The sequence below is a fragment of the Drosophila serrata genome, unplaced genomic scaffold, assembly GCF_035046125.1.
Source record: "Drosophila serrata isolate PLE 108 unplaced genomic scaffold, ASM3504612v1 contig_382, whole genome shotgun sequence".
NCBI lineage: Eukaryota > Metazoa > Arthropoda > Insecta > Diptera > Drosophilidae > Drosophila > Drosophila serrata.
Genome location: NW_028257280.1, coordinates 7,450,286 through 7,473,389, shown reverse-complemented (window position 1 = coordinate 7,473,389; position 23,104 = coordinate 7,450,286). Strand labels below are relative to the sequence as shown.

The 23,104-nt window shown below is 41.9% G+C and overlaps 5 protein-coding genes and 1 pseudogene across 6 annotated transcripts; 3 read left to right on the top strand and 3 right to left on the bottom strand.

Moving 5' to 3' along the window:
• Positions 1 to 532: 532 nt before the first annotated feature.
• On the bottom strand, positions 533 to 1,507 carry LOC110185440 (uncharacterized). The gene is made up of 2 exons (XM_020954267.2): positions 1,372 to 1,507; positions 533 to 1,317 (listed from the first exon to the last, which is right to left on the bottom strand). The coding sequence occupies exons 1-2, from the start codon at positions 1,385 to 1,387 to the stop codon at positions 683 to 685; spliced, it is 651 nt and encodes a 216-aa protein (XP_020809926.1). The 5' UTR covers positions 1,388 to 1,507; the 3' UTR covers positions 533 to 682.
• A 6,169-nt stretch (positions 1,508 to 7,676) lies between these two features.
• Positions 7,677 to 8,665, bottom strand: LOC110185520 (uncharacterized). The gene is made up of 3 exons (XM_020954417.2): positions 8,519 to 8,665; positions 8,279 to 8,458; positions 7,677 to 8,216 (listed from the first exon to the last, which is right to left on the bottom strand). The coding sequence occupies exons 1-3, from the start codon at positions 8,567 to 8,569 to the stop codon at positions 7,962 to 7,964; spliced, it is 486 nt and encodes a 161-aa protein (XP_020810076.2). The 5' UTR covers positions 8,570 to 8,665; the 3' UTR covers positions 7,677 to 7,961.
• Positions 8,666 to 9,002: 337 nt separating this feature from the next.
• Positions 9,003 to 9,935, top strand: LOC110186094 (cathepsin L-like peptidase). The gene has a single exon (XM_086839905.1). It carries the CDS (start codon positions 9,003 to 9,005, stop codon positions 9,933 to 9,935), a length of 933 nt encoding a protein of 310 aa, XP_086696031.1.
• A 1,510-nt stretch (positions 9,936 to 11,445) lies between these two features.
• LOC110186103 (cathepsin L-like) lies at positions 11,446 to 12,521 on the top strand. Its single transcript, XM_020955152.2, has one exon. The coding sequence runs from the start codon at positions 11,482 to 11,484 to the stop codon at positions 12,487 to 12,489; it is 1,008 nt and encodes a 335-aa protein (XP_020810811.2). The 5' UTR covers positions 11,446 to 11,481; the 3' UTR covers positions 12,490 to 12,521.
• A 211-nt stretch (positions 12,522 to 12,732) lies between these two features.
• Positions 12,733 to 13,893, top strand: LOC110186113 (crustapain pseudogene; annotated as a pseudogene). Its single transcript, XR_015273430.1, has one exon. The product of XR_015273430.1 is annotated as a crustapain pseudogene (transcript).
• A 6,610-nt stretch (positions 13,894 to 20,503) lies between these two features.
• Positions 20,504 to 21,445, bottom strand: LOC110185489 (cilia- and flagella-associated protein 299). Its single transcript, XM_020954369.2, has 2 exons — positions 21,021 to 21,445; positions 20,504 to 20,964 (listed from the first exon to the last, which is right to left on the bottom strand). The coding sequence occupies exons 1-2, from the start codon at positions 21,324 to 21,326 to the stop codon at positions 20,569 to 20,571; spliced, it is 702 nt and encodes a 233-aa protein (XP_020810028.1). The 5' UTR covers positions 21,327 to 21,445; the 3' UTR covers positions 20,504 to 20,568.
• Positions 21,446 to 23,104: the final 1,659 nt, after the last annotated feature.

Sequence of the window (23,104 nt, the reverse complement as noted above, 5' to 3'; positions counted from 1 at the left end):
CTTAGACGTGCCATTGTGTTCACACAATCTGTGGGAAAAGCATTTCCCATTTATCCCAAGGACTGCCAGGAACTTTTGGTCTCAGAGCTCAGCTCCTGCAATTATCAACTGCCAAATTCAGCACAGAGCTCTGCGCACAGAGCCCACACACTCACTTACTCGAATGCATATTAATCAACCGAAATAAATCTAAATTAGAGCTCTTGACACCAGCACACAACGCACGCAATGCAATTCAATTGAAAATTTCATTTCAACAAGTGGAAATAAGTTGGTCCTGGCGGCCGCAACAATGCAATATTTTATTGCCCAAAGCGCTGTCTACCTGTACAGTAAATACAACTGGGAATGCATACACTCCATTAGGTGGCACATAAATTTGATTTGTTCGACAGGCCTACCAGAGGAGGATTGTACATAGTACACAAAGGAAAACATTTGTTTCACAATCCTAAATAAATATTTGTTGCTTATGAATATACTGAAAAATAAGAATGCTAAATTGTTGCACAATTTAATTGAAACATTTCCATTTATTAGGTTCTTGTACAAATTTATTGATCTGTTTTACAAGCTGGTCATGCTGCATCGGTCTGGACTCACTTAAATTTTAATTTTGTGGTCTTCCAGCATTTGAAAGGAAAGAACAAATTAACACGTAAAAAAGTGCATAATAAATCCATTAGGTTATTGAGACGAAGCACCAGGCGAAGAGCATGAAAATGGCACAAATCAGCTGAATCCACTTGAGGCATTTAATTGTGTATTCGATACGCGGAAAAAATTCCCAATGTAAACGCTGGGCCTCCCGGAGACGGCGTATTGGCATATCCCATGGCTCCGCGAACTGTTCGGCGATCGCCAGCTCTGCAGCCTCGTTCTCGTCCTCTTCATCTTCTTCGTCCTCGTCGTAGGACTCATCGGCGCCGGGTTCAGTGAAGCATACACCAGAGGGACGAGGCACTGCACCCGGTTCGGCTAGAAAGTCATTGTCCTCTGGCCCGACATTGGGTCCCTCGCCATAAAAAGGCATGATGTCCTCATGCAGGATCAATGAAGTTTGGCACTGGGGGCACTCCGGAGATGGCTTATCGGCCAGGAAGGGCCACAGGCAGGTCCAGCAGAACAAGTGGCCGCAGATAAGGATCACACCGCCACGGACATAGGACTTGCAGTGTTTGCAAGTATATGCTGCCATGTCCTCGTCATTTCTTATTGCCAAACCGGCAACTTGGCCCTCCTTTGGCATAGTTTCCAGCTCTTCCTTGGCACCAATAGCAGCTTCAAGTCCAGGCTCCTCTGCCTGTTCCTGTTCTCCTGTTGTTATTTTAAATGGATTAAAATGTTTAGCAAAGTTATTTATTTACTCACCGTTAACCTGGTCCATATTTATTTTAAGGAAATCTCTCTATTCGACTCCAAATTTATCAAAAGTTAAAATAGAATGTTCCTAGCTATGCAACATGAAGTATATTTGACAAATTTTAAAAGCATGCTTAGATCAAACCATGATACCATTATACAAGGTAGTCTCGTCGGCTGCCTAACCGTTCGGCTTATTTTCAGTGCGTTCGTGTTTGTCAAGCAGAAAGGTTGTGTGCGGACGATTTTTTTCTTACTATTAACCCTTGTGTGCGATGACGTTCTGCTAAGAACATAAACATTAATTTAGATATAAAAAAATTTTACTTTAAGATTCGGATATATTTTAAAATTAAGAATTTAAACAAAAAAATAGCTTTACAAAAACAAAAACAAAGATTAATGTCAAATTCCAAACTATTAAAAATTAAGTTATAAAACACTTCAACTCTTTTTACTATGTATGAACAATTTAACCCCCATGGACCATCTAAGGGCTAAACTAAAAGCTCTTTTGTCGTTTCACTCGCACTTACTTCGCAGACTCCTCTCACTCGCACTTGTTGTGAGTAATGAATAGCGGAGTGCTTTTGCCGACGAGACTACCTTGTATAATTCTACCATGGATCAAACTAGAAACAAATTGGCAAAGCTATCTAGATTTACTCATTTTCCGATAGTAAGTATTGCAACCTTTCGATTCAATTTTTAAATCCTGCAAAGGGTAGAAACCACATTTATTTTGTTTTCAGTGTCAGAGAAAAGTAACTGTTTGCAAATTCTACAGCAAAGTTCAAGTTTTGCATTGCACTTTATTTCATTGGACGACACGCAGATCGACATAAATAATTCATGCTTGATAAATTAAACAATATACTAAGCAGCCATTTGTTATGCATAAAGTATGCGCCATGTGCGCCAGACTGTGGCCCACCCACACACACACACACACACACACAGACAGCACACAAGCTCCCGCCCAGAGACAAAATGGCGGAGGCTGTCGTTGCAACAAGCGACAATTGCAACGCCTGTAAAGCCCGAAAGAGCGGAAACGGAAACGTGCATAGTGCATGCTATTTGCACAAATGTGTGCAGGAACAGGGGGAAGCTGTCTGGCCCTCAGCTGCCACCATTATCCATTGTGTCTGCGGGGGAGTTGTTGTCGTTATGAAGAGCACTTATTTATAGCCACTTGCAAGTAGTTGCCTTAAGTTCAGAGCCTCTGCAACTTGTATCTTTGATCAGGCGAATATTGAGTTTCAAGGTAAAAATAGTAATTTAAGACGAGATAGGGTTGAATTATCGTTTTTCTTGTACCTTTGCAGGGTATTATAATTACAGTGAGAAGCTTAGAACGCTGTGAAGAAGTCATTTCCGACACTATAAATCATATATCCTCTTGATCAGCATCAAAAGCCAATTCGATCTAGATATATCCGAAGAAAAAATGCATTTTTGAAATTTTTTCAAAATTTAAAAATTTTATTTAAAAATTTTACATCGTTCAAACTTTTAAAAATTGGCAAAAATTGAGATTTTTTAAAATCTGAAATTGAGTGTGCGGATTTAGTAAACTACTAAAAAATAACATAAGAGTGATTTCTTAATTGAAATTTATGCATATTTGGCTGAGTTATGAGATTTTTAAACTCCGATTTGTCATATAAATGTTTTATTTTATTATTTTGTATTATATTATAATTTAGTCAGAAGCCTGTAATTATGTGAAGGAGTCATTTCCGACCCTATAAATCATATATATTCTTGATCAGCATCAACAGGAAAATCTTTCTAGCTATCTCCTGCAGAAAAACAAAATTTTCAAAAAAAATTGGATTTTTGCAAAATAAGGAAAGGGCATCGTTACATCGTAAAAATTGTCAAAAATTGATAAAAATTTATCATTTTAAATTGAGTATGCAGATGTATTAAGCTAATAAAAACTAGCATAGCAACGCTTTCCGAATTAAAATTAATGCGTTTTTGGCTTAGTTATGAGTTTATAAAAAATTTGATTTGTCGATGAAATTTTGATAAAAATCGAATTCAAAGATTCTGCCGCACTTAGTTTTCTTTCTTGGTATTTTTATGAATAAAACTATTTAATATATGTGTTAGCACTGCCTAGAATCTATGTGCTCCCTTTTCTGAATGTAACACCTCAACTAAAGCCATCGAGTAACACACACAATGTCAGTCCCTTGGCCAAATGGGATTCGCAACTAACCTTGACAATTACTCATAATCACTGCTGGTTGCACTAACCTTTGCCCAGGGGGCGACTGCCGTTTGCCACAGTGCAAACACAACAGTAATTATGTAATGAATAAAAGCCACATTTACCGTTGCAGTTGGCAAAGTTCGAAGGGCGGAGGAGGGTTGCCTCTAAATGACATCGTGTGTCGTGTGTTGTGTGCGTCGCTCTTTTCAAATGCCTAGGCGTCAGATACTATAATTGAAATGGAAATTACTGTAGCTGGCAAGGACTGTTGAGCTGCCCTACTACACTCCCAAGAGAGTTCCAGGTCTGCCAGTTTCAGTGGTGATACAAATCAGGTTCAACTAAATATAGTAAATAAATAAAAAGATTACTATAAAAAGTATGACTACGATAAAATTTTTGAATTATCTACAAGACTTTTTAGAACAATTTAATTGCTTTAAATATAATAATTGTATTTAAGTTATGATTTGGCCAGAGAATAGCCAAACCTGACAGCACTGTGGAGTAACTCACTCGACGTCATTACGTATACGTAATTACTTATACGTCATGTGTTACATGGCAGCATAATTTAAGTTGGAATGTCTGACAAAACTCAGTAATATTTCGTAAAAGGCGAATGGGAGTAAAGTAGCATTCGTGACGAGCAATTTACTTGCGCTTTGTTGTTCAGCCGGCGGAAGATTTTAATGATGCCACCAGGGGCAGTGGCAGTGGCAGTGGCAGTGGCGTGGCAGTGGCGCCGGCATTTGGCATTCGCCGTTCGCCATTTCCTGTAGCCATTGCTGATTTAAATTAATTACTGCTAAATATTTGCACTGGCTGCAATGCTAACGCCTCCGCCGCTGATCGTAGACACCGCTCAAATTGGCCAAAACGGATGGCAAAATGGTAAAGTTCTGAAAGTCTGGTTGGTAATCGATACACGTAACACAACGTAACACCACTGGGCTCTGAGCTAGCGTCATAACGCCAGACGTCCTGGGAACAAGGCAAACAAAATTAATTTAATTTGCACACAGCGCAGACCTTCGGAGCGTCCGTGTCCGTGTGCGAGTGGCTGGGATTACGTAGCATGGAATTTAATGCAATTTAAAACGCATCAATTTGGTGGATGCTGCAGCGGACATTGTCATGTCCTGGCCAAAAGCAGAATGGATTTTCCCCACACGCTCACGAATGCCATTTAAGCTGCAATAATAAAGCTGAATCACAGGATGCATCTGCATCCGCTTCCTTTCGATGTTCACGATGTCGATGTCTCCTTGTGGCCGTTCGTCGCATTAACTTCTGACTCTTGCCTTGGCGTCTGCTCGGCTCTCTAGCAGACACTTACGAATACACATCCTACCATCCTCCTTCACGACACTTGCTTAATTAATTATAAATATTGCCCAGAGCAAAGCCAAGCCGCCAGGACCAGCAGGCAATCCCTGCATCGGCCCAACAAAAGCCGGATAATAACTCAATTTGGCTAACCCGATTCGCCGAAAGCGCGGTTGACCCTGGTTCATTAGTCCGCCAGAAGCCTGCTTCTTCGTTTCCGCTCTTCTCAGGTATTAAAACTTAAAAAATTCAGCAAAGACTGTGACCTTAAAGCGTCTTAGTCTGCGCCCAAATGTATAATATTATTTCAGCTGGCCAGGATGCTCGGGGACTTTGGCGCAAGTGGATGCAACAACTTTGACTTGGCCAAAGAGAGTTCATAAAATATTTCTGTGTTTGTTGCAGAATGGCTGTGCAACAAATGCGAAGCTACAACCCGCATTCTGTTGCTGTTTTCTTCTCCGGCAAAAAAAAGAAATGAAACACAGACAAACTTACCAAAGACAATCCCTTATCTTAAGCACAAGAAATAAGGACTACTTTTACATGCTTCCTGGAAAATTATACATTTTAAATTTGTCGTTAGTCAAGGGCTTTCATTATTCAAGGAAATCTCTTTATTTAACTAAGAGTTTAAAGTTAAAATGGAATGTTCCTAATTAAAAGTGAAAGCTTTGACATATTTTAAAAATATCCTGAAATTTTTTCATTACGTAAACCATTTATTTTTTTGGTTTTTGGTTTTTGTTTTATTCATATCAACTTCTCTCAGGCCGAAAGCCTATGACAAGAAAACTTTCAGAGATTGACACTTTTCGCTTGAATGATTGATGATTGCTTCGTACTCCCGTTGCACTTTAGTGACTGGGATTAAATTTAGCCCTACACTTGGCATAATGCCAGCGGCAATTAGACGAAAGCTGTTGCCACCCGTCTATCCACGGCTCATAAATTGCAACACACACCCACATGTTGGGGGTCTTGACAGCCCAAAAAAAAAAAAACACAAAATTTGAGGGAAATCTGTGACTGAAACGCGAAGGAAGCGGGGTCGCATTCACCAGATGTGATGCAGCATATGGCGGCATAATTTATGCGAATACTGAACCGAGGAGCGTTGCAGCGATGAATGGAAACTTTGCGGTCCGGAGCCGCTGTTGCATTTAAATTCTGACAATTGTTTGCGCTGTCCTCGCAGCACGTCTACTGCATTGTTTAATCCCGATTTTTCGACATCCAATGGGGACTGGCAGCCGGCAGAGCGTGCTTGTTAATTGACCCACATTTGTGATCGGAGTACATAATTAAAAGAAAATAAAGCGCCGGCAGGACAAAACAAACGCACAGGCAGACAAGCCCGTGTACATATTTACATACATTCCGGCAATGATAATAATAATAAAAGTGAAGCATCACAGCGGAATTACACACTTATCCAATATTAAATAAAGGTTGATTGAGTGTGCTGATGGAGATGCGAAATACCCTGTTGGCATTAAAGGTAAGCCAAACATACAGAACAACTACATATGTGTTTGAAGGGGTATTAAGTTGGTGCTGAAACTAAGAGTGTTGCGCTGTCACATTTTATTTGACAAGCAAAGGGAAAATAATGCATATTAATTGCGACTTTTTCACATTTTACCAACTGCCGACATTTATCAGGCATTAATAATTACGTGTTAATACGTGAAATATGATTACATTTTTATCAGTTTACATGAATCACTTTCGCACGTTTGCGTGCGAACAAGGCCGTTTTATTGGCTTCATTTGGCCAAGGGGATTGTGGACCGGGGACCGGGGACCACAAACGAAACTGACATTGGCCCAATCGCAATTACAATCGCAATGCCTGTGGTTCTGCGTCATTTGGCATCCTCTATCTCAGTGTCCATTTTGCATTGCCCGCCACTTCGTTGCGGGCGTAATACACTGCGTATACGCAATGGCGACTTTGTACTTCGGTGGCGTATACGCAATAAAATGCGAAAAAGGAGTGTAACCATTCCAAATCGGATGGGACAACCGTCTGCGCTGGCCATTAAATGCAACAATAAATTCGGCAGCTCAGTACCCAGTACCCAGTCGCCCCACTCCGTTGGCATGCCCGAAATTTAATTAGTTGGCATTTAACATTAAACATTTCCAGTGGCGCCGCGGCTGTCATTCCGCTTTGTTTTCGTTTTGCTTTTTATGTTATTTTTCAGTTAATTAAACGCACGCAAACATTTCGCCCCATTCTAAATTGTGCGCAATTAAATTTGGAATTACTTTCAACTGAGTATTTGGCATTGCCTTTGGCTCGCTGGCAGCGGCGCGGCAATAACTTAACTGGAAATTTTATTGTAAGCCCCTGCCTTGCCAACTGTCACTTTTGATGGGCACCCATTGGAGCGTAATTAGGCTACAGGACAGCCCCTCGCCTCCTCCACATTTAACTTTAACTTTGTCTTTTGTTGGAAAGCCTTTAAGTTTGCTGTTTAACTTCGTTTTCGTCTGGCGCTGCAAATTGCTCTGTCTGCCGGTTTCATTATGCAAAATGCAATAGTACACATGCCGATGTGTCTTCCTTTTGAGTTTCCCATCTCCGACATGTCCTGAGTTTTCCTTTTCTTTTTGGGTGAGCAGGTGCCCCATGCATTCACACATCAACTGCATCCGTCTCTGATGGCTGAAGGTTACTCTACAAAAGGGAAGCGTGATTCCATTGATAACGAAATTCTGGCTTTAATGATTTCTTAGAAAAGCTAGCTTATGCTTAAGTATGACATATGTTTTATTTGAAAAATACATAAAGAGTATGCAAGTTTGATAAATTTCCCTACTGTGCTAAAGCCTCAGGGTATTAATGTTTTCGACACAAGACACCTTGAAATTTTTTTTGTATCACCTGCAAGGAGACCACACAGACACACTCTTTTTTTTTGTTCAGAAAAGCACCGAGGGCAAGGAGTTCGTGTCTGTCTGTGCCAAACGATGAAGGAGTATAATATTTATATTATTGCCACTGCGGCGGCATATTGCAGCGACATGAAAGTGGGTCTTAGACTTCTACTACTTTAGGTTGCTTTCTTTTCGACTTTGTAATCTTGACTATTACCAACACCAGGGCAAGGAGCAGTATCACGATGCAGAAGATCGACAGGATGAGGGAAATCGTTCTACCGACAACCGCCATGCTTGTAAACAGAAGACGCAAGTCCGTGCAGACAGTCAGTCTATCGTATGATATCTTCTTCTGAAAAAAGAAAGTGGACACGCCGGCGCTGACTATCATGAACCCCAGCATGGTGGCAAGCTGAGAAGAGGCCACATTAAAGACAAAGTCGGAGGCGCCTCTACGGTTAAAGCCACACCCACCACGTATCGCATTTGCTGGCGAGAACGATAGTAGTTCGAATGATACATCCAGGTGCTCAGGGCGTAAATCACACAGATATAGGCGTTGCTCACACAGACGACCTGGTGGGCCACCTGCTCATAACTGGCATGGAAATGCACGATGTTCGCAAAGTAGGAGGCATTCAGCACATTGAGCATCTGCGGGCGGAAGTGATGGAGGTTCACAGGGTCAGAATTAGGTAGCCAGGTGGCACTTACTGCCGAAAACAAAAGCAATACCGCTAGGATTTCCTTTCGGGAGAGAGTCATAATGGAGACCTTTAACTGGAAATTTTCAAATAATAAACATAAAGTGACGCTGAATTCATGGAAACAGTAAATGGTTTCAAACAAAACCTACAGCGAATATTAAATCTTATCAGTTTAAAAGAAACTAAAGCTTGAAAAATCTCTCACTAAACGTTCTAAGCTAATCAATAAATCATATTTAATGTGATTCATCATTTCAACTGTGTCATTTCTATATAATTTAAATTTAGAATTTTATATAACAAGTAAATCATTCTTATCTGTTGGAACATTCATGGTAATTCCTGGTAATTCTCAGAGATCGTTCAGATCAGTTTGTATAGCAAATAAAAGTCGCTCTTAAGCCAAAAATTTTTCTGTTTCATTCGCAATGGGAACTCTTCTACTATCGGTATTTGCTGCCTTTTCTCTTCTGCTTCTTGTGGATTCGAGAATGGTAAGCAACTGGGAGTGGACTGCATACAAGCTAAAGTACAACAAGCACTACCCGCCGGAGCACGACTATATCCACCAATGGCGTTACAGCGCAGTTGCCGAAGTTGTTCGCAGGAACCACAGAGAGTACGCTGAGGGCAGGGTGGCCTACTTGCTGAATATCAACGAATTCTCCGATACCGATCGGAGTGCACTTTATGCCAATCCACCCTCGATCCCAGCAGAATCAACCATGGACCCCGGGTCGAAGCCAGCCAACTACAAATACTACCATGAGATACAAGGTGGCATTGACTGGCGTGAATCTGGCTTCGTCTCCCCAGTTCGTCATCAGGGCGAATGCAATAGCTGCTGGGCCTTCTCCACCGCTGGACTCTTGGAGACTCATATGGCTAAGAAGACCGGAAGGCGGGTGGCAACGTCCCCGAAGCATCTACTGGACTGCGTTGAAGAGAACATGGGGTGTGATGGCGGCTGGGTGAGCCACGCCATCAACTACACCCGGGATAATGGCATAAGCTCTTGGGAATCCTATTCTCCGTACAAACCTCAAAATGGCGTGTGTGTCTATAATCCAAGAGGGAACCAGGTTTTGCCAAGGGGTTATGTCATTCTCGAACCAGATGAAAAAAAGATGGCTGAAGTGGTCTACAACATTGGACCTGTGACAGTGTCCCTGGATCATCTTTACCCCGAATTTTATGAGTATTCCCTAGGCATCTTAAGCATACCGGATTGCAGAAATGGGACAGGATTTCTTAAACACTCGATGCTCGTAGTGGGTTTTGGAACAGATCCGTCGGGACGTGACTACTGGCTGATCAAGAATTCCTTTGGCGAGAAATGGGGCGAAAACGGATACCTGAGACTTGCTCGCAACGCTACCAATATGTGTGGTGTCGCCACTTTTGCCCAATATCCAGTTTTCTAACTGATTTGTAAAGATTTTCCATGGTACAAAAATAAATAAAAAACAAAAAAGGGAAGCATACTTCGAGAAGCCCTGAAGTTATCTATAGGATCATGGGTTCGAATCTGAAATCAATCATAATTAAGCCAAAGGTTCATTAATTTCGATTCGAATAGCTTTTTGGTGCTACATATAATCAGGTTAACAAATGCATCATGAGTTAAAATTTTGAAAAATTTACATGTTTGAAAAAGCTTTAAACATTTATTTTTCTACCAGGCATTGCTAGATAATTTCAGCTGTTGATGCTGATCAAGAATTTATATGATTTATAGGGTCGGAAATGACTCTTTCCATTGTGTTGCAAGCCTCTCACTTAAATTATAATTCCCTGCAAGTGTATAACAACACTTCAAATTAAAATAATATAATATAAGGGCATTCAGAAACTAAATGTTGTTTGTTTATATTATTGAAAAAACTTATTATGCCCTGGATTTTTATACCCTTGCAGGGTATTATAATTTCAGTCAGAACTTTGCAACGCACTAAAGGAGGCACCTCCGACTATATTCTTGATCAGGATCAACAGCCAAGTCGATCTACCCATGTCCGTCTGTCCCTCTAAACTAGTCTCTCAGTTTTGCAGCTATCTGAATGAAACTTTGTAGTTAGTCTTCTATATACTCTCACTCGTATATATGTCGGAATGGGCCGGATCGGACGACTATATCATATAGCTGCCATAGGAATGATCGGAAATTTTTACAAAAAATCATAAAACTTTCAGTTTTCAACAGAATGTAATCAAATTTGAGATAAAGCTATTTTATAGTACATTAAATTTTGTGCAAAATTGTATGAATATCGGAAATTAACACAATTAAAAATTATAACTTTTTTCGTTTTCAACAGATTTTTATCTAATTTGAGGTATAGCCATTTTATATTAGTCTGAAATTTTGTGTCAACTTTAATGAAAATCAGACGATTATATCATATAGGTGCCATACAAACGATCTTGAAAGATGTAGAGGAAAAAAGCAAATCTGTGAATGTAAAACTGTTAATATAATTTGTATAGGTGAATGAAATTAAAGCAGGTATTACTTCATTGTTTTTAAACATAAATATATATAATTTATATTTTATGGATTTCCTAGTCATTGAATCTCTAGATGCAACGGTATACATATATACTTCGGCGTGCCGAAGTTAGCTTCCTTTTTTGTTTGTTTTTATGTTTATATATGTTTATATGTTTTTATATTTTATAATTTATTATATAAAAACTAATTCCAAATCTCTTATCTGGGTTTTCGCCTTGACTTAAAGATTCACGGAAATTCCATATGCAAACCGTTATCAGGCGCTATCATTTTGGTTTTGAAAGAATTGCTTTTGAATTATTTTTGAACCATAATGTTTTTTCGTGGAAGTAGTTTAATTTGATAAGAACAGAGATCAATGGGATCAAACTCACTCATCCATTTAAAGCAGAAGATGGGCTGTGCTGTGATGCTTCAGTCGGTTTCTAAAAAGGCGTCGGGCCGGTTTTATTTTCGCTATGGGTTCCCTTCGTGTGGTGGCATTTTCTGCATTATTCCTTCTCCTCCTTGTGGACTTGGAAGCTGAGTTAATTGGCGAGAAGCAGTGGAGTGCTTACAAAAGGCAGTTTAACAAGACCTATGCACCAGAGCATGACTACTATCATAGGTGGATTTTCAGCGCAGTTGACAAATTAGTTCGAAAGAACAACATAGAGTACGCTCAGGGCAAGGTTGCCTATTTTCTGAAGGTCAACGAATACTCCGATACCGATCGGAGTGCAGTTTATGCCAATCCACCCTCGATGCCAGCAGAATCCATTCAGGGCACAGGGTCCAAGCCAGCCAACTACAAATACTACCATGAGATACAAGGTGGCATTGACTGGCGTGAATCTGGCTTCGTCTCCCCAGTTCGTCATCAGGGCGAATGCAATAGCTGCTGGGCCTTCTCCACCGCTGGACTCCTGGAGACTCATATGGCTAAGAAGACCGGAAGGCGGGTGGCAATGTCCCCGAAGCATCTACTGGACTGCGTTGAAAAGAACGGCGGGTGTGATGGCGGCTGGGTGAGCCACGCCATCAACTATACCCGGGATAATGGCATAAGCTCATGGGAATCCTATTCCCCGTACAAACCTCAAAATGACATGTGTGCATATAACCATAACCCAAGGGGGAACCAGGTTTTACCAAGGGGTTATGTCATTCTCGAACCAGATGAAAAAAAGATGGCTGAAGTGGTCTACAACATTGGACCTGTGACAGTGTCCCTGGATCATCTTTACACAGAATTTTATGAGTATTCCCGAGGCATCTTAAGTATACCGGATTGCAGAAATGGGAAGGTTTTCCTCAAACACTCCATGCTTGTTGTGGGCTTCGGAACAGACCCTGAGGGACGTGACTACTGGCTGATCAAGAACTCCTTTGGCGAGAAATGGGGCGAAAACGGATATGTGAGACTTGCTCGCAACGCTGGCAATATGTGCGGCGTGGCCTCTCTGCCCCAATATCCAGTTTTTTAAGAAATTTTTAATTAATATTTTTCGAATGCTAACATTGGTCCATGTTTCAAATTTAAATACTTTGTGAAATTCTTTCGTAAAATATATTTAAATAATGCATTTAATGAAATCATCGATTGTTCCCAGAACCAAGAGTCGTGGAGCAGGGGAACGGGGATTCTGGGAAGCGGTTCACAGTGATAACCTTCCGATGATAAGTAGCTCGCTTACCGTTCGGCCACGGCAGCTTGTTGAGCTAGTCAAGGTGGCAGTTAACTTTTGTAAGTCGCCGTAAGTCGGTCTCCTCAATTCGCAATGGGTTCTTTTCGTACGCTCGTCCTTGCTGTCCTTACCATCCTGCATATTGTGGACTTGGGAGCTGCCTTGGTCAGTGACGCAGAGTGGGCTGCGTACAAGAGCAAGTACAATAAACATTACACCTTCGAAGACAAACATCATCGTGAGCTGTACAACAAGAAGGTGGAGGCGGTGCAAAGTCACAACCTCAAGTACGAAAATGGCCAGGTTGGATATTTTATGAAGTTAAACGAGTTCTCCGACACCGATCAAAAAGTGCTCTATACTTATCGGTCATCGATGCCGCCGCCCGTCGAATCCGAGAACGATTTGGATGTCGCATTGAATGGCCCCTTGAATTACAAGAGCTACGATGAGATAACAGGTGGGATTGACTGGCGCCAATATGGCTACATCTCCCCGGTTGGAAATCAGGGCACCGAGTGTCTCAGTTGCTGGGCCTTCTCCACCTCGGGGGTCCTGGAGGCGCATCTTGCCAAGAAGAGCGGTCGCCTGGTGGCGATGTCCCAGAAGCACCTGGTGGACTGTGTGCCAACGCCCAACAACGGATGCTACGGCGGCTGGGTGAGCGTGGCCTTCAACTACACCAGAGATCATGGCATCGCGCCCTTGGAGTCCTATCCATCCTACGAACCCAAGACCGACAACTGTCGGTACATCTCTAGGAGCAGCAAGAGAGGAGCTAAGAGCTTTTTTACCCTCAAGTTTGGCGACGAAAAGGAGTTGGCCGAAGTGGTCTACAACATTGGACCTGTTGCCATATCCATTAATCACCTCTATCAAGAATTTGAAGAGTATGGCGGTGGTGTTTTGAATATAAAAAATTGCACAACAGACAGGCTGAGTCTGACACATTCCATGCTGGTCGTGGGCTTTGGAACAGATCCCACTAGGGGTGACTACTGGCTGATCAAGAACTCTCAGGGCACATCCTGGGGCGAGGACGGATACTTGAGATTGGCACGCAACGCCGGCAATATGTGTGGTGTGGCTTCTTTGGCCCAGTATCCTATTGTTTATGATTACAAATAGATATTGAAATTATATACAAACAAAGAAATAAGTATACATTTTGTAAATATTTATATTTCTATAAAAAAAGTGAAATTCTACATGTATTGTTCTATTTTGTTTACGAGCAGCTGTCTGTGAATCAATTTCAACGAGTGCTGCAACGGAATTGTGCGATAATGGTATAATTATAAATAAATTCTATAGAAACAATATATGCTGCCCTGTCGACTCGCTCACTTGATCGATTGCCGCACCTTTTTGTTTTCGCTGGAGCTTCTTGGGAGCAAGGTCGTGTCTATCGCCTGGCTTTCCCCTCCTAGATTGCCGGCCTATTTGACGAGAGGAAAATCATTGAGAAACAAATTGAAATTTGCACCCACTGGGAAGCTTATCTGCGCTGTGCAGGCCACTCACTTGCACCACACCCCGGGCCATGCGGATAGCAGCGGTAGCAGGCAGCAGGCAGCAGGCAGCCGGCGCTAATTCATCAACAGTAAAGGCAATTTAGATACTCATCTAACCGGATATCGACAGCCAGGCAGCCGGCAGGAGGCAGCCATGTAAGCAGATACCCTTGTCCCGGCTCCCGCTCCAAGGACTCCAACCAAGGACTCCAACCCATCCACTCGGGGGGCTGTGCGCATCGGCGAGCGTCCTGCAGACAGGGTTTCATAAAATATTGATGGACGTGGAGTTGGCAGCGCTACTCGCTTCCTGTTCGTGTCTGTCGCAGCCATAAATAATTTGCTGTAAATGCAATCGTGGGGTTACATGGGCCATATCGCTTGGCGGGTCGGTGGGTCGATGGGTCGGTGGTTCCCGGTAGGTGTGGAATGTGGGAATGCGGGATTCTGGGATGTGGGTTGGTGGCTGATGTCCTGGGGTGGTGCGATTGCCATTAGCAAGGCGCACGGTGCGAAAGTGTTTCGTATGAATTATTCGCTGGCAGCCAATTTGGAGTCACGTTTGCCGGCACAATTGAAACTGAACACCGACCATCGAACCACAGGCCATGATGATGATGATGATGATGATGCTACTCCAGTGGTGCCATTTAAGCATTACGAAAAGTATATATAGAATATATAATAAAATTAATAGTAATAGAAAACTTTCGATTTAAAAAATTTGTTGGCAAAATACAAATAAACTTTTCACTTTTTATTCTCCTTTTTATTTAATATTTAATTAATTCAACTCGGAAAGCTTTTTTGGTGCTACATATAATAAGGTTAACAAATGGGTTGAGAGTTTTAAAATTTAAAAAAATTATCATTTTTGGAATAAGCTTCAAACAATTATTTTTCTACCAGGCATTGCTAGATTGATTCAGCTGTTGATCAGGAATATATATGATTTATAGGATCGGAAATGACTCCTCCATTGTGTTGCACGCTTCTGACTAAAATTATAGTTCTCTGGAAGTGTATATAAACACTTCAAATTAAAATCTTCTAATATAAGGGGTTAATTTGATAAGGAGAGAGATCAGTGGGATCAAACTTAATCAGGCATTAACAGCAGAAGATTGTGATGTGATTTGATGTGATGCTTTCAGTCGGTTTCTAAAAAAGCGTCGGGACGATTTAATTTTCGCAATGGGTTCCCTTCGTCTGGTGGCATTTTCTGCATTATTCCTTCTGCTCCTCGTGGATAGGATGCTTTGTTTATTAGCAAGAAACTGCCTAACATGACCCATATAACATATATGTTATGATATGGACTACTTTTATAGGTGGATTTCCCGCTTAAAAAAATTAATATTTACGAGACATGGCTTTATCGGTTTAGCTATTCATGCTGATCAAGAATATATATGATTTAGAGGGTCGGAGGTTATTTCTTCACATCTTTACAAGCTTCTGACTGAAATTATAATACTCTTAAAGGGTATACAACAAATAAAATATAATAAATAGATATAATTTTGTTTGTTTTGCTTTTTATTGTTTATCGATTAAAGGCTAAAAAACTTGTTACGTATTAGTTTAATTTCCCCTCTGAGCCCAGCTAGGTTTGGCTCGAAAATGGCCCCAAGGACAACACTATGCTACAGCCCTCGCCGCCTGTCGAAATGCCGTAATTTGTTATGTCTGCCACTGTAGCCGGCCATGTCTATCTTCGGGCCGGGGCTGCTTTTTAATAGCCATTCTCCCGCTGGCCGACTGTTGCTTGGCGGTTGTTGTGCCTTTATCGCTGGAGTGCCTCCTCGCCCGCCGGCCGGGTAATGTGTATTTAATGACGCCATCTCATGTACAATGCCCGTATCCGGACGGCCGTGATCCTGGATCCTGGCCTTGCTCACGGCACCCACGGCACCCACCGGCACCGGTTGTAGTAGTCCTCCGGCTCCTAATGTCCAGTGACCGCAGCCATCTGCAGAATATGGCCCCAGCACCCCGCCTACATACTACGGATGGTTGCCAATAAAGCAGGGCCTGTGCACGTTGGCAGGCATTTCAATTTTGTTCCTGCCGCGTTTTTCAATATTTTTTTTTAAAACGGCCGCCATAAAACGTGAGCGGTAATGTGCGGACAAGGCAGTTTAATTGCGCCCCTGCCCCAAAGGCAATCAGCTCCTGCTTGTCTCAGTTTATGATGGGGGATAGCTCGGGATGTGTATAAACAATAATTGAATTTAAGTCCACTCCAAATAAACAATTTGGGGGGCGAGGGGGAAGGCTAAACAATTGGGTACTAAAGGTTAATGTGCACTGGAAAACTAATAATCCAGATAGAACTGGGGGACTTTTTCGGGGAGACGCATGACTAATATATAACAATAAATATTTGTTTTAAGCATAATTAATGTTCTTTAGAAACAAGTCTAGGTTCTGTAAATTCCGAGAACGAAGATTACTAAAGGGGTCGTAATAAACAAAACTGTATTAACTGTCTTTGTCTTTTAACAAAACCAATCTCAAATTACCAGAAGGTCTAATATAATGTATAAGCATTTCTATATAATCCTATTATACTTCTAAACCCCTTCATTCGTTCAGTGAAAATTCTGCAATTGTTCTGCATCAGCATATGAAATAATATGACCATGACTAATTAATTCGAACCACTTGCCCCAATAAGAAGCTTAGGATTTGCTGTTGTTTAAGTAATAACAATTCTGATAAGAGGGGTTAATAAGTGCCAAGCGCGTTCAAGTGCTCAGAGCTGAACGGCACTTCCTCTCAAACAATTGCACCTAATTGCCGGAGCTTCAGCTTAGTTGCGCATTCAGTGCTAACCACCCCTCCACCTAGTTAACCCAACCGATATCTCGATATAGGAGATATATATATATATAGAGAAAGCAACCACTCCCAATGCAATCTCGAACCCGTGTTCAATATAATTTTCATTCAGTTTGCAGTGCATCGCAGCAAAGAGAATATGATAAGAAGGAGGAGGGCAGAGCATTTGCATAAAGCTTTTAACCTAACGATGCGACATTTGCTTTTTATGTGATTCATGGCTACACCCACTCTCTTTTTTATACATTTTCCGTACTCTCCGTTTTCCCGCATTCCCACTTTCCCAGCTACGATTGCAGCAACAGCGACCAACTTCCGCACAATTATACAGCAATTTTTAACACAACAATCGCTTGGATTGCATGGCCAGAAGCTAGGGTCTTCGATTCCATCGACATTGACTTGGTCGACTTGCTTAAGCAGATTGAAACAATCTCCGGAGTGGGTAAGAGCCAGCACTTTGCTCACAATGGCTGACGAGGAGTTTTTCCCCCTGACTTTTAACAATCGACATGGCTGACTCGGCTGTTATTATTATTATTATTCTCCAGCGTCTGCCTGCAACTGTCAGTTGGGTAATTTATAATGAAGTTTCCTTATTGACATTGGCAGAAGCCCCTGCCAAATTCCAGTTTCGGATTCCGATTCGCACTTCCGCTGCAGCGATTCTTGTGCAGCTTGGCATAAATTATAGATCCTGGATATATCGCCATAAATTGCTTGTCAAGACGAGAGTCGACAGGCAGCTAACTAAGACGCTGCTGGCTGACTGGATGGCAAACAAATAACAATCAAAATCACTTTTCGACCCCAAGTCGATTTATATGCGAAATCTCGGAACTGGCTGTGGCAGTGGCAGTGAGGCCTTAATCGCTGGGGCCAGCCGCATCATGAGATCGTCAATCGTTTTGATTTATTGCCGTTTTATTTGCGCATATCCTTATTTTGCTGTGGCCCCACAACTTGCGGCTGAGGCTATTTTATTGTTCGATAACTTATCAGGCTGCGGGCAAGGCAAACAGGCAGCAGCAGCCCCAGAAGATGGCAAATATCATAATTTTCTCAGGACACGCTGGCTTGTGTTTGCTTTCGTCCTCCTGTCACAATGCCGTGCAGGGCATAAATCTAAATTAAATGCCCTTTTGAGCGGCTCCCAAGGAGGAATGGAGGCGCAGAAAGAAAATGTTTATATTCAGCACATTGTCACTTGTTGTGGCCACTTTTCCTGGACTCGGGACTGACACTCCGGATCCGCTCAGGAAACCGCTGCTCAGTATCCCGGGCAAATAAATATTAATCATTGTGTAATAATTTTCTGCTGTCAGCTAAATTCAAGCAAAGTATTCATAATCCACAAGTAAGAACCGCTTTTGACAAATCGTTTTTGCGGGGCCACTCGCATAAATATTTATATTTATATTTATATTCCGCGTTGGCCGCCAGTTAAAATGCTTTTAAAGTTCCACGAACTGTTGATTTGATTTCTGGGGTCCAGCCACCATTTGCCATTTTCCATTTCGTTTGTTATTTATTTCCACAGATTTTTTTTTTTGGCAACTGTAAATCAGTTGGAGATCCTTTGATGTGCTCTGGACCTGAGAAGCGAGATTGCAATAATCAAAATGTAATAAACGGGCCTTCTTCACACATCCTCTCTCAGCTCTCAGCTCTTCGCTAGCAACTCCTTGGGTCAAAGAGAAATGTTGTTTATGCATGGGTCCTTTGGACGTGATTGCGAGTGTGTGTGTGTGTTGGTTTGCGGAGAGCTGCTCATTTTGTCCTTTGTGCGGCTCTTGGCATTCGATGCACGTAACGCATTGTTTGAATTTCATGGCGACTTTATGAGTTTTGTAATCAGGTTTGTGAGCAAACAGACCCAAACACACAGGCGAACACACGCACTCGCACCCCCACATGTCGTTGCCGTGTTAACCTGCACATAAATATTGTTTCTGGTCGTGGGCCGTGGGTCGTGGAGTCCTGGAGTCCTGGCATCCTGGATTTTGGGCGTGTTGACAAGCCGACCGCCCGTTAATGCTAATGAAACCCAAAGTTTCGGTGCCCCCTCAACTCAACTCCTCGTCTATTAAGCCATTTTGTGGTCTACAAAATCCACTTAAAACGTCTGGCGGCAACAAAAATATTTCATTGCATACTTTTATGCGCAGACATTACCTGCACAGCACCCACATCTCGCTCGTCCCTCTTTGTGTGCCATCGGTAAAAATGCTCAACAATGTGATTTATACACGCTGGAAGCACTTAAAACTAGACACACTTTCACAATAGACTGTCCACGCCTCCGAAAAACGCCCCCTTTGTTGTGTTTGCTGGCACTTTGGAGCTCTTCCAAGGTTTTGAGCTTAGTCAGCACACAGAGAGAAAATCATTTGTAATCAATCTTAAAACTATACGATCTAAAGATCAATAGTATTGCAGTAAACAAGTCTTGATTTACTTCAAAATAATACTAAAAATTGTGAAAAGTTTAATTTATTCGATTGATTTAATCCAGAAAGGCAATGAAATCAAACGAACTTTTTACATTTTGTCATTTGTAATATAATAATTTTAGTATATATTAATGTATTCTTTTGAGCAAAAGTTGCTTGATATTTTCCTAGGTGCATTGCCATTGTCTGAAAGCCAAACAAAGGCCGCTCTGCAGCTGATGACCAGAAATTAACTAAGCAGCAGTGCCAACAACAATGTTGCCAAGCCCGAAACAATGAGGAAGACGAAGACTCAAAGGCCACCTTCCCCCAACTACTATAGCAAACTCTCCCACCTCCGGTTTGCATGTCTGGCTATCGGCTGTCCACTCCGGAGCATTAAATAAATATTTGCCATGCTCTGCAGGAATTTTGAGACCCCAATCCTTGGGAAAACATCCCTGGCTGTCTGAGAAAGAAAAAAATATTCTAAATATCATATCATCAGCATTTTTCGATAGAGTCGCCCTGGACACGGGGGTATGGGATCGTCCAGTGTTTACCATTTATTTTTTGATTTGGGTATTTAAGGTGTGGATGGATGTGCCAAAGGCGGGCGTGCGTGTCCCATGTCGGGTGGGGTGTGGGAGTGTGTGTGTATTTGTGGTTGCCACTGAGTGTGTGGTTGTGTAGGCAGCGGAGTGTTGACAACTTAAGTGGAATTTTGCTTGCTCGAGCGTTGCAGGCATTGGCTTTTATCAGATGACATTAATATTGAACGAAGGCTGGTTAATAGTTGGGGTGAAAAGAGATTATTGGTATGTAGATAAATATATTTTAAGATACAAGATATAAGGTAAAACTGAAATATATAAAGGCCAAGGACAACTCATATAACTAAGTCTACAAGTTAGATAGAAGAATATAAAACAAGAAATTAAGAATCTCATTAATTTAAATGGTAAAAAATGACTCCTTTACACTTCTGATAGCACCCTGCAATGATATAATAAACAAATATTATTTTCAGCTATTCAAAGCAATATTTAGTGGCTGCAAAACTAATTAAACAGAAGCCGCTAGAGCACCTATGTCTTCTTTCGCACATGATGATCATACAATATGATAAATCCGTACAAATCAGACTTGATCTGATAGCGTGTTACATTGGCACTAAAAGGATTCTTCTTGGTGGTCACCGGTATGTTCTTATGATCACCTTTATGGGTGAACATAAGGCCATATTCAGCATGAGCCACCACCGTGTAATTATCGTTGTCATTCGTATAGATCCTTCTGGTTCGCCAGTCGTAGTAGACGATATCGGTCTGCTGAGGTCGCAACAATTTCCGCTCCTCGAAGACTGCTCTCCAGTCAACCGCGTTTGGTCCTTTAAACCGAAAGTTACGCAGACTGGACTCGAAGTCTATGTAGCCTGACTTGGCGAAACCGCTTTTACCGCTAATCTCCAGAAATATAATGGTCTACGGGGCATAGATTTGTACTATAAAGCAGTTTAAAGTTCCCACCGCACACTCACGGAGATCTCCTGCTGGATATTAAGATGTTCCCGTTCGGCCAAGGCCCGAAGTGCCTGATCGGTTCCTTTGAAATACAAACTATACTCTACAATGGCTGAAACTGTGGGATTCAGCAGCTGTTCCACTTGCTTCTTTGCATTATGGAACTCATCCTCTTCGTAGAAGGTGCGATGCTCCCGATACCCAAGTTTCGCAAGAGTTGTGACTGTTTTGTGGCCGGGAAGGTACCGGAAGTCCTCGATAATTGTGAAGGAGCGTACATACTCCTGGTAGTCCCTGAAATTGGCAACGCTAAAGTCCGTCATGTCTCTGTGTGCGAAAACTATTCAGTGTTCTAAAAATGTTCTCGCTTCGTGTGTGTCGTGTTTGATTGGCTAAGCAGTACTGTGAAGCAAAATTTTTGAGTTGAATATTGAGGCAAACTATATTTTTCGATTTTAAATTCATAATATTAATTATTTTTTCCACTAAAGAGTGTGTATTCGGTTCAGAGTTCGGTCTGCCCGGCACGTTTTGGCCTTCACCGCAAATATTGAAATAGTTTGAATAATCCGTTGCGTTATTATGTTGATTTTGTGGAATTTTTTAATATATATCCAGCACTCTTCGTGGCGACTTTCATTTGGCGCATTATCCAAATACCGGAACAGGCGGCATATATGCATTTATTCATTTATTTTATATAATCCACAAGGCGTGATGAAACGAGGGTTTTCGTGTCCGAAAAATTCCGCACACACAGAGGACATGTTCATTTCCTTATGTGGTGACGATCCAAGTTGAGAATTTTGTGGAAATATTAAATCCATTTCCCCACACACACATCCCAAATACCGATGGGAGTGTGTGTGTGTGTTCACTAACCTGCGGAACCGCCATTTAAATTTATCAACACTTTGGCCAATGACGGCATTTCCGCTTGGGCACACGCACACATAAACAGGCGGACGGCTGACATAACAATGGCAGAAATGGCCGAAGCGTGCTCAACATCTGAATTCGAAATAATTAACTTGAATGCTAATTAGTTGAATTATCAATAGGCGGCATAATATAGCCGCCACGACTATTTATTGACATTAAATCGACACGAACACACATGGACACACATGGGGCCGTGGGGGCGTGGCATGCGATGTTTATGGCCCAATGGGCTCTGGCAGCGATAACTAAAATGTGTTTTAGCCGCATAAATCCTCATTCAGGCAATGGTGGGCTTTGGCTTCAGCTGCTGGCATTTAAATATATATCAAGTGGCAGCCCAGATACTCACTATTATTTACATGGACCGCCATCAACAACTGCAATATCAGCAAGTTCTTGGCGTGTGTAATTTAAGGCCTCGACATAAATCATCAGGACACCCGCCACACACACATACACACACACTCGCCCAGCCACAGACAATTTTGTAAAACACTCAGAGTGTGGTCTCTTCTCCTCCTGGCTGACTTGGCATGTGTTGAATAAATTTATTGTTGTGCATAATGCTGGCCAAGATCGCAAGCGTAAAAAATTGCCATTATGAATATGAAGTGCACTGCATTTAAGGAGCAGCAACTTGCGACTTGCAACTTGCATGCCTGCACTCATGCAGGACGACTCCTCGTACGCGCGAGAGTGTGAATGATGGCGGCGTTTAAGGACACGATGCGTCGTCTCACCAGTCGCCAGTCTCAGCTCGTAATTATGAATATTAATTGTAGTGTAAGCGCACAAAATTGCCAACCGCAGGCTTGGGGGGCGTGGCCCCAGTGGAGCTATGCAAATATACGCAAAACTAATGGCGCAAAAACGGAGTCTATGAATAAATCACAGAAGATTAAGTTCCCCAAAACGATGTGAAAAGGGATAAGGTCGCAAAAGTGTCCATCTCCCCAAAAAAAAAAAAAACAAACCCATACGTACGCACACAAAGGCATGCGAGAACCTAAACAAATAGGACCAGAAAATATTGGCATAGCAAGAGATACGGCCACAGTTCAAATGCAAGACTCTCTTCATTAAATTTGCATATGTCGATATTTTTTGGGTCGCCCTTAGAGGGGGTAGAGTATCTCAAAAATATGTAAAAGTTCAGAGG

Coding starts and splice junctions, on each gene's coding strand:
- LOC110185520 (XM_020954417.2), bottom strand. CDS start 8,569: ATGACTCTCTCCCGAAAGGAAATCCTAGCGGTATTGCTTTTGTTTTCG. Junction 8,459..8,518: donor TATTGCTTTTGTTTTCGGCA/GTAAGTGCCACC, acceptor TTCCGCCCGCAG/ATGCTCAATGTGCTGAATGC. Junction 8,217..8,278: donor GCCAGCAAATGCGATACGTG/GTGGGTGTGGCT, acceptor GCCTCTTCTCAG/CTTGCCACCATGCTGGGGTT.
- LOC110185489 (XM_020954369.2), bottom strand. CDS start 21,326: ATGACGGACTTTAGCGTTGCCAATTTCAGGGACTACCAGGAGTATGTA. Junction 20,965..21,020: donor ATATCCAGCAGGAGATCTCC/GTGAGTGTGCGG, acceptor TATGCCCCGTAG/ACCATTATATTTCTGGAGAT.
- LOC110186103 (XM_020955152.2), top strand. CDS start 11,482: ATGGGTTCCCTTCGTGTGGTGGCATTTTCTGCATTATTCCTTCTCCTC.
- LOC110186094 (XM_086839905.1), top strand. CDS start 9,003: ATGGTAAGCAACTGGGAGTGGACTGCATACAAGCTAAAGTACAACAAG.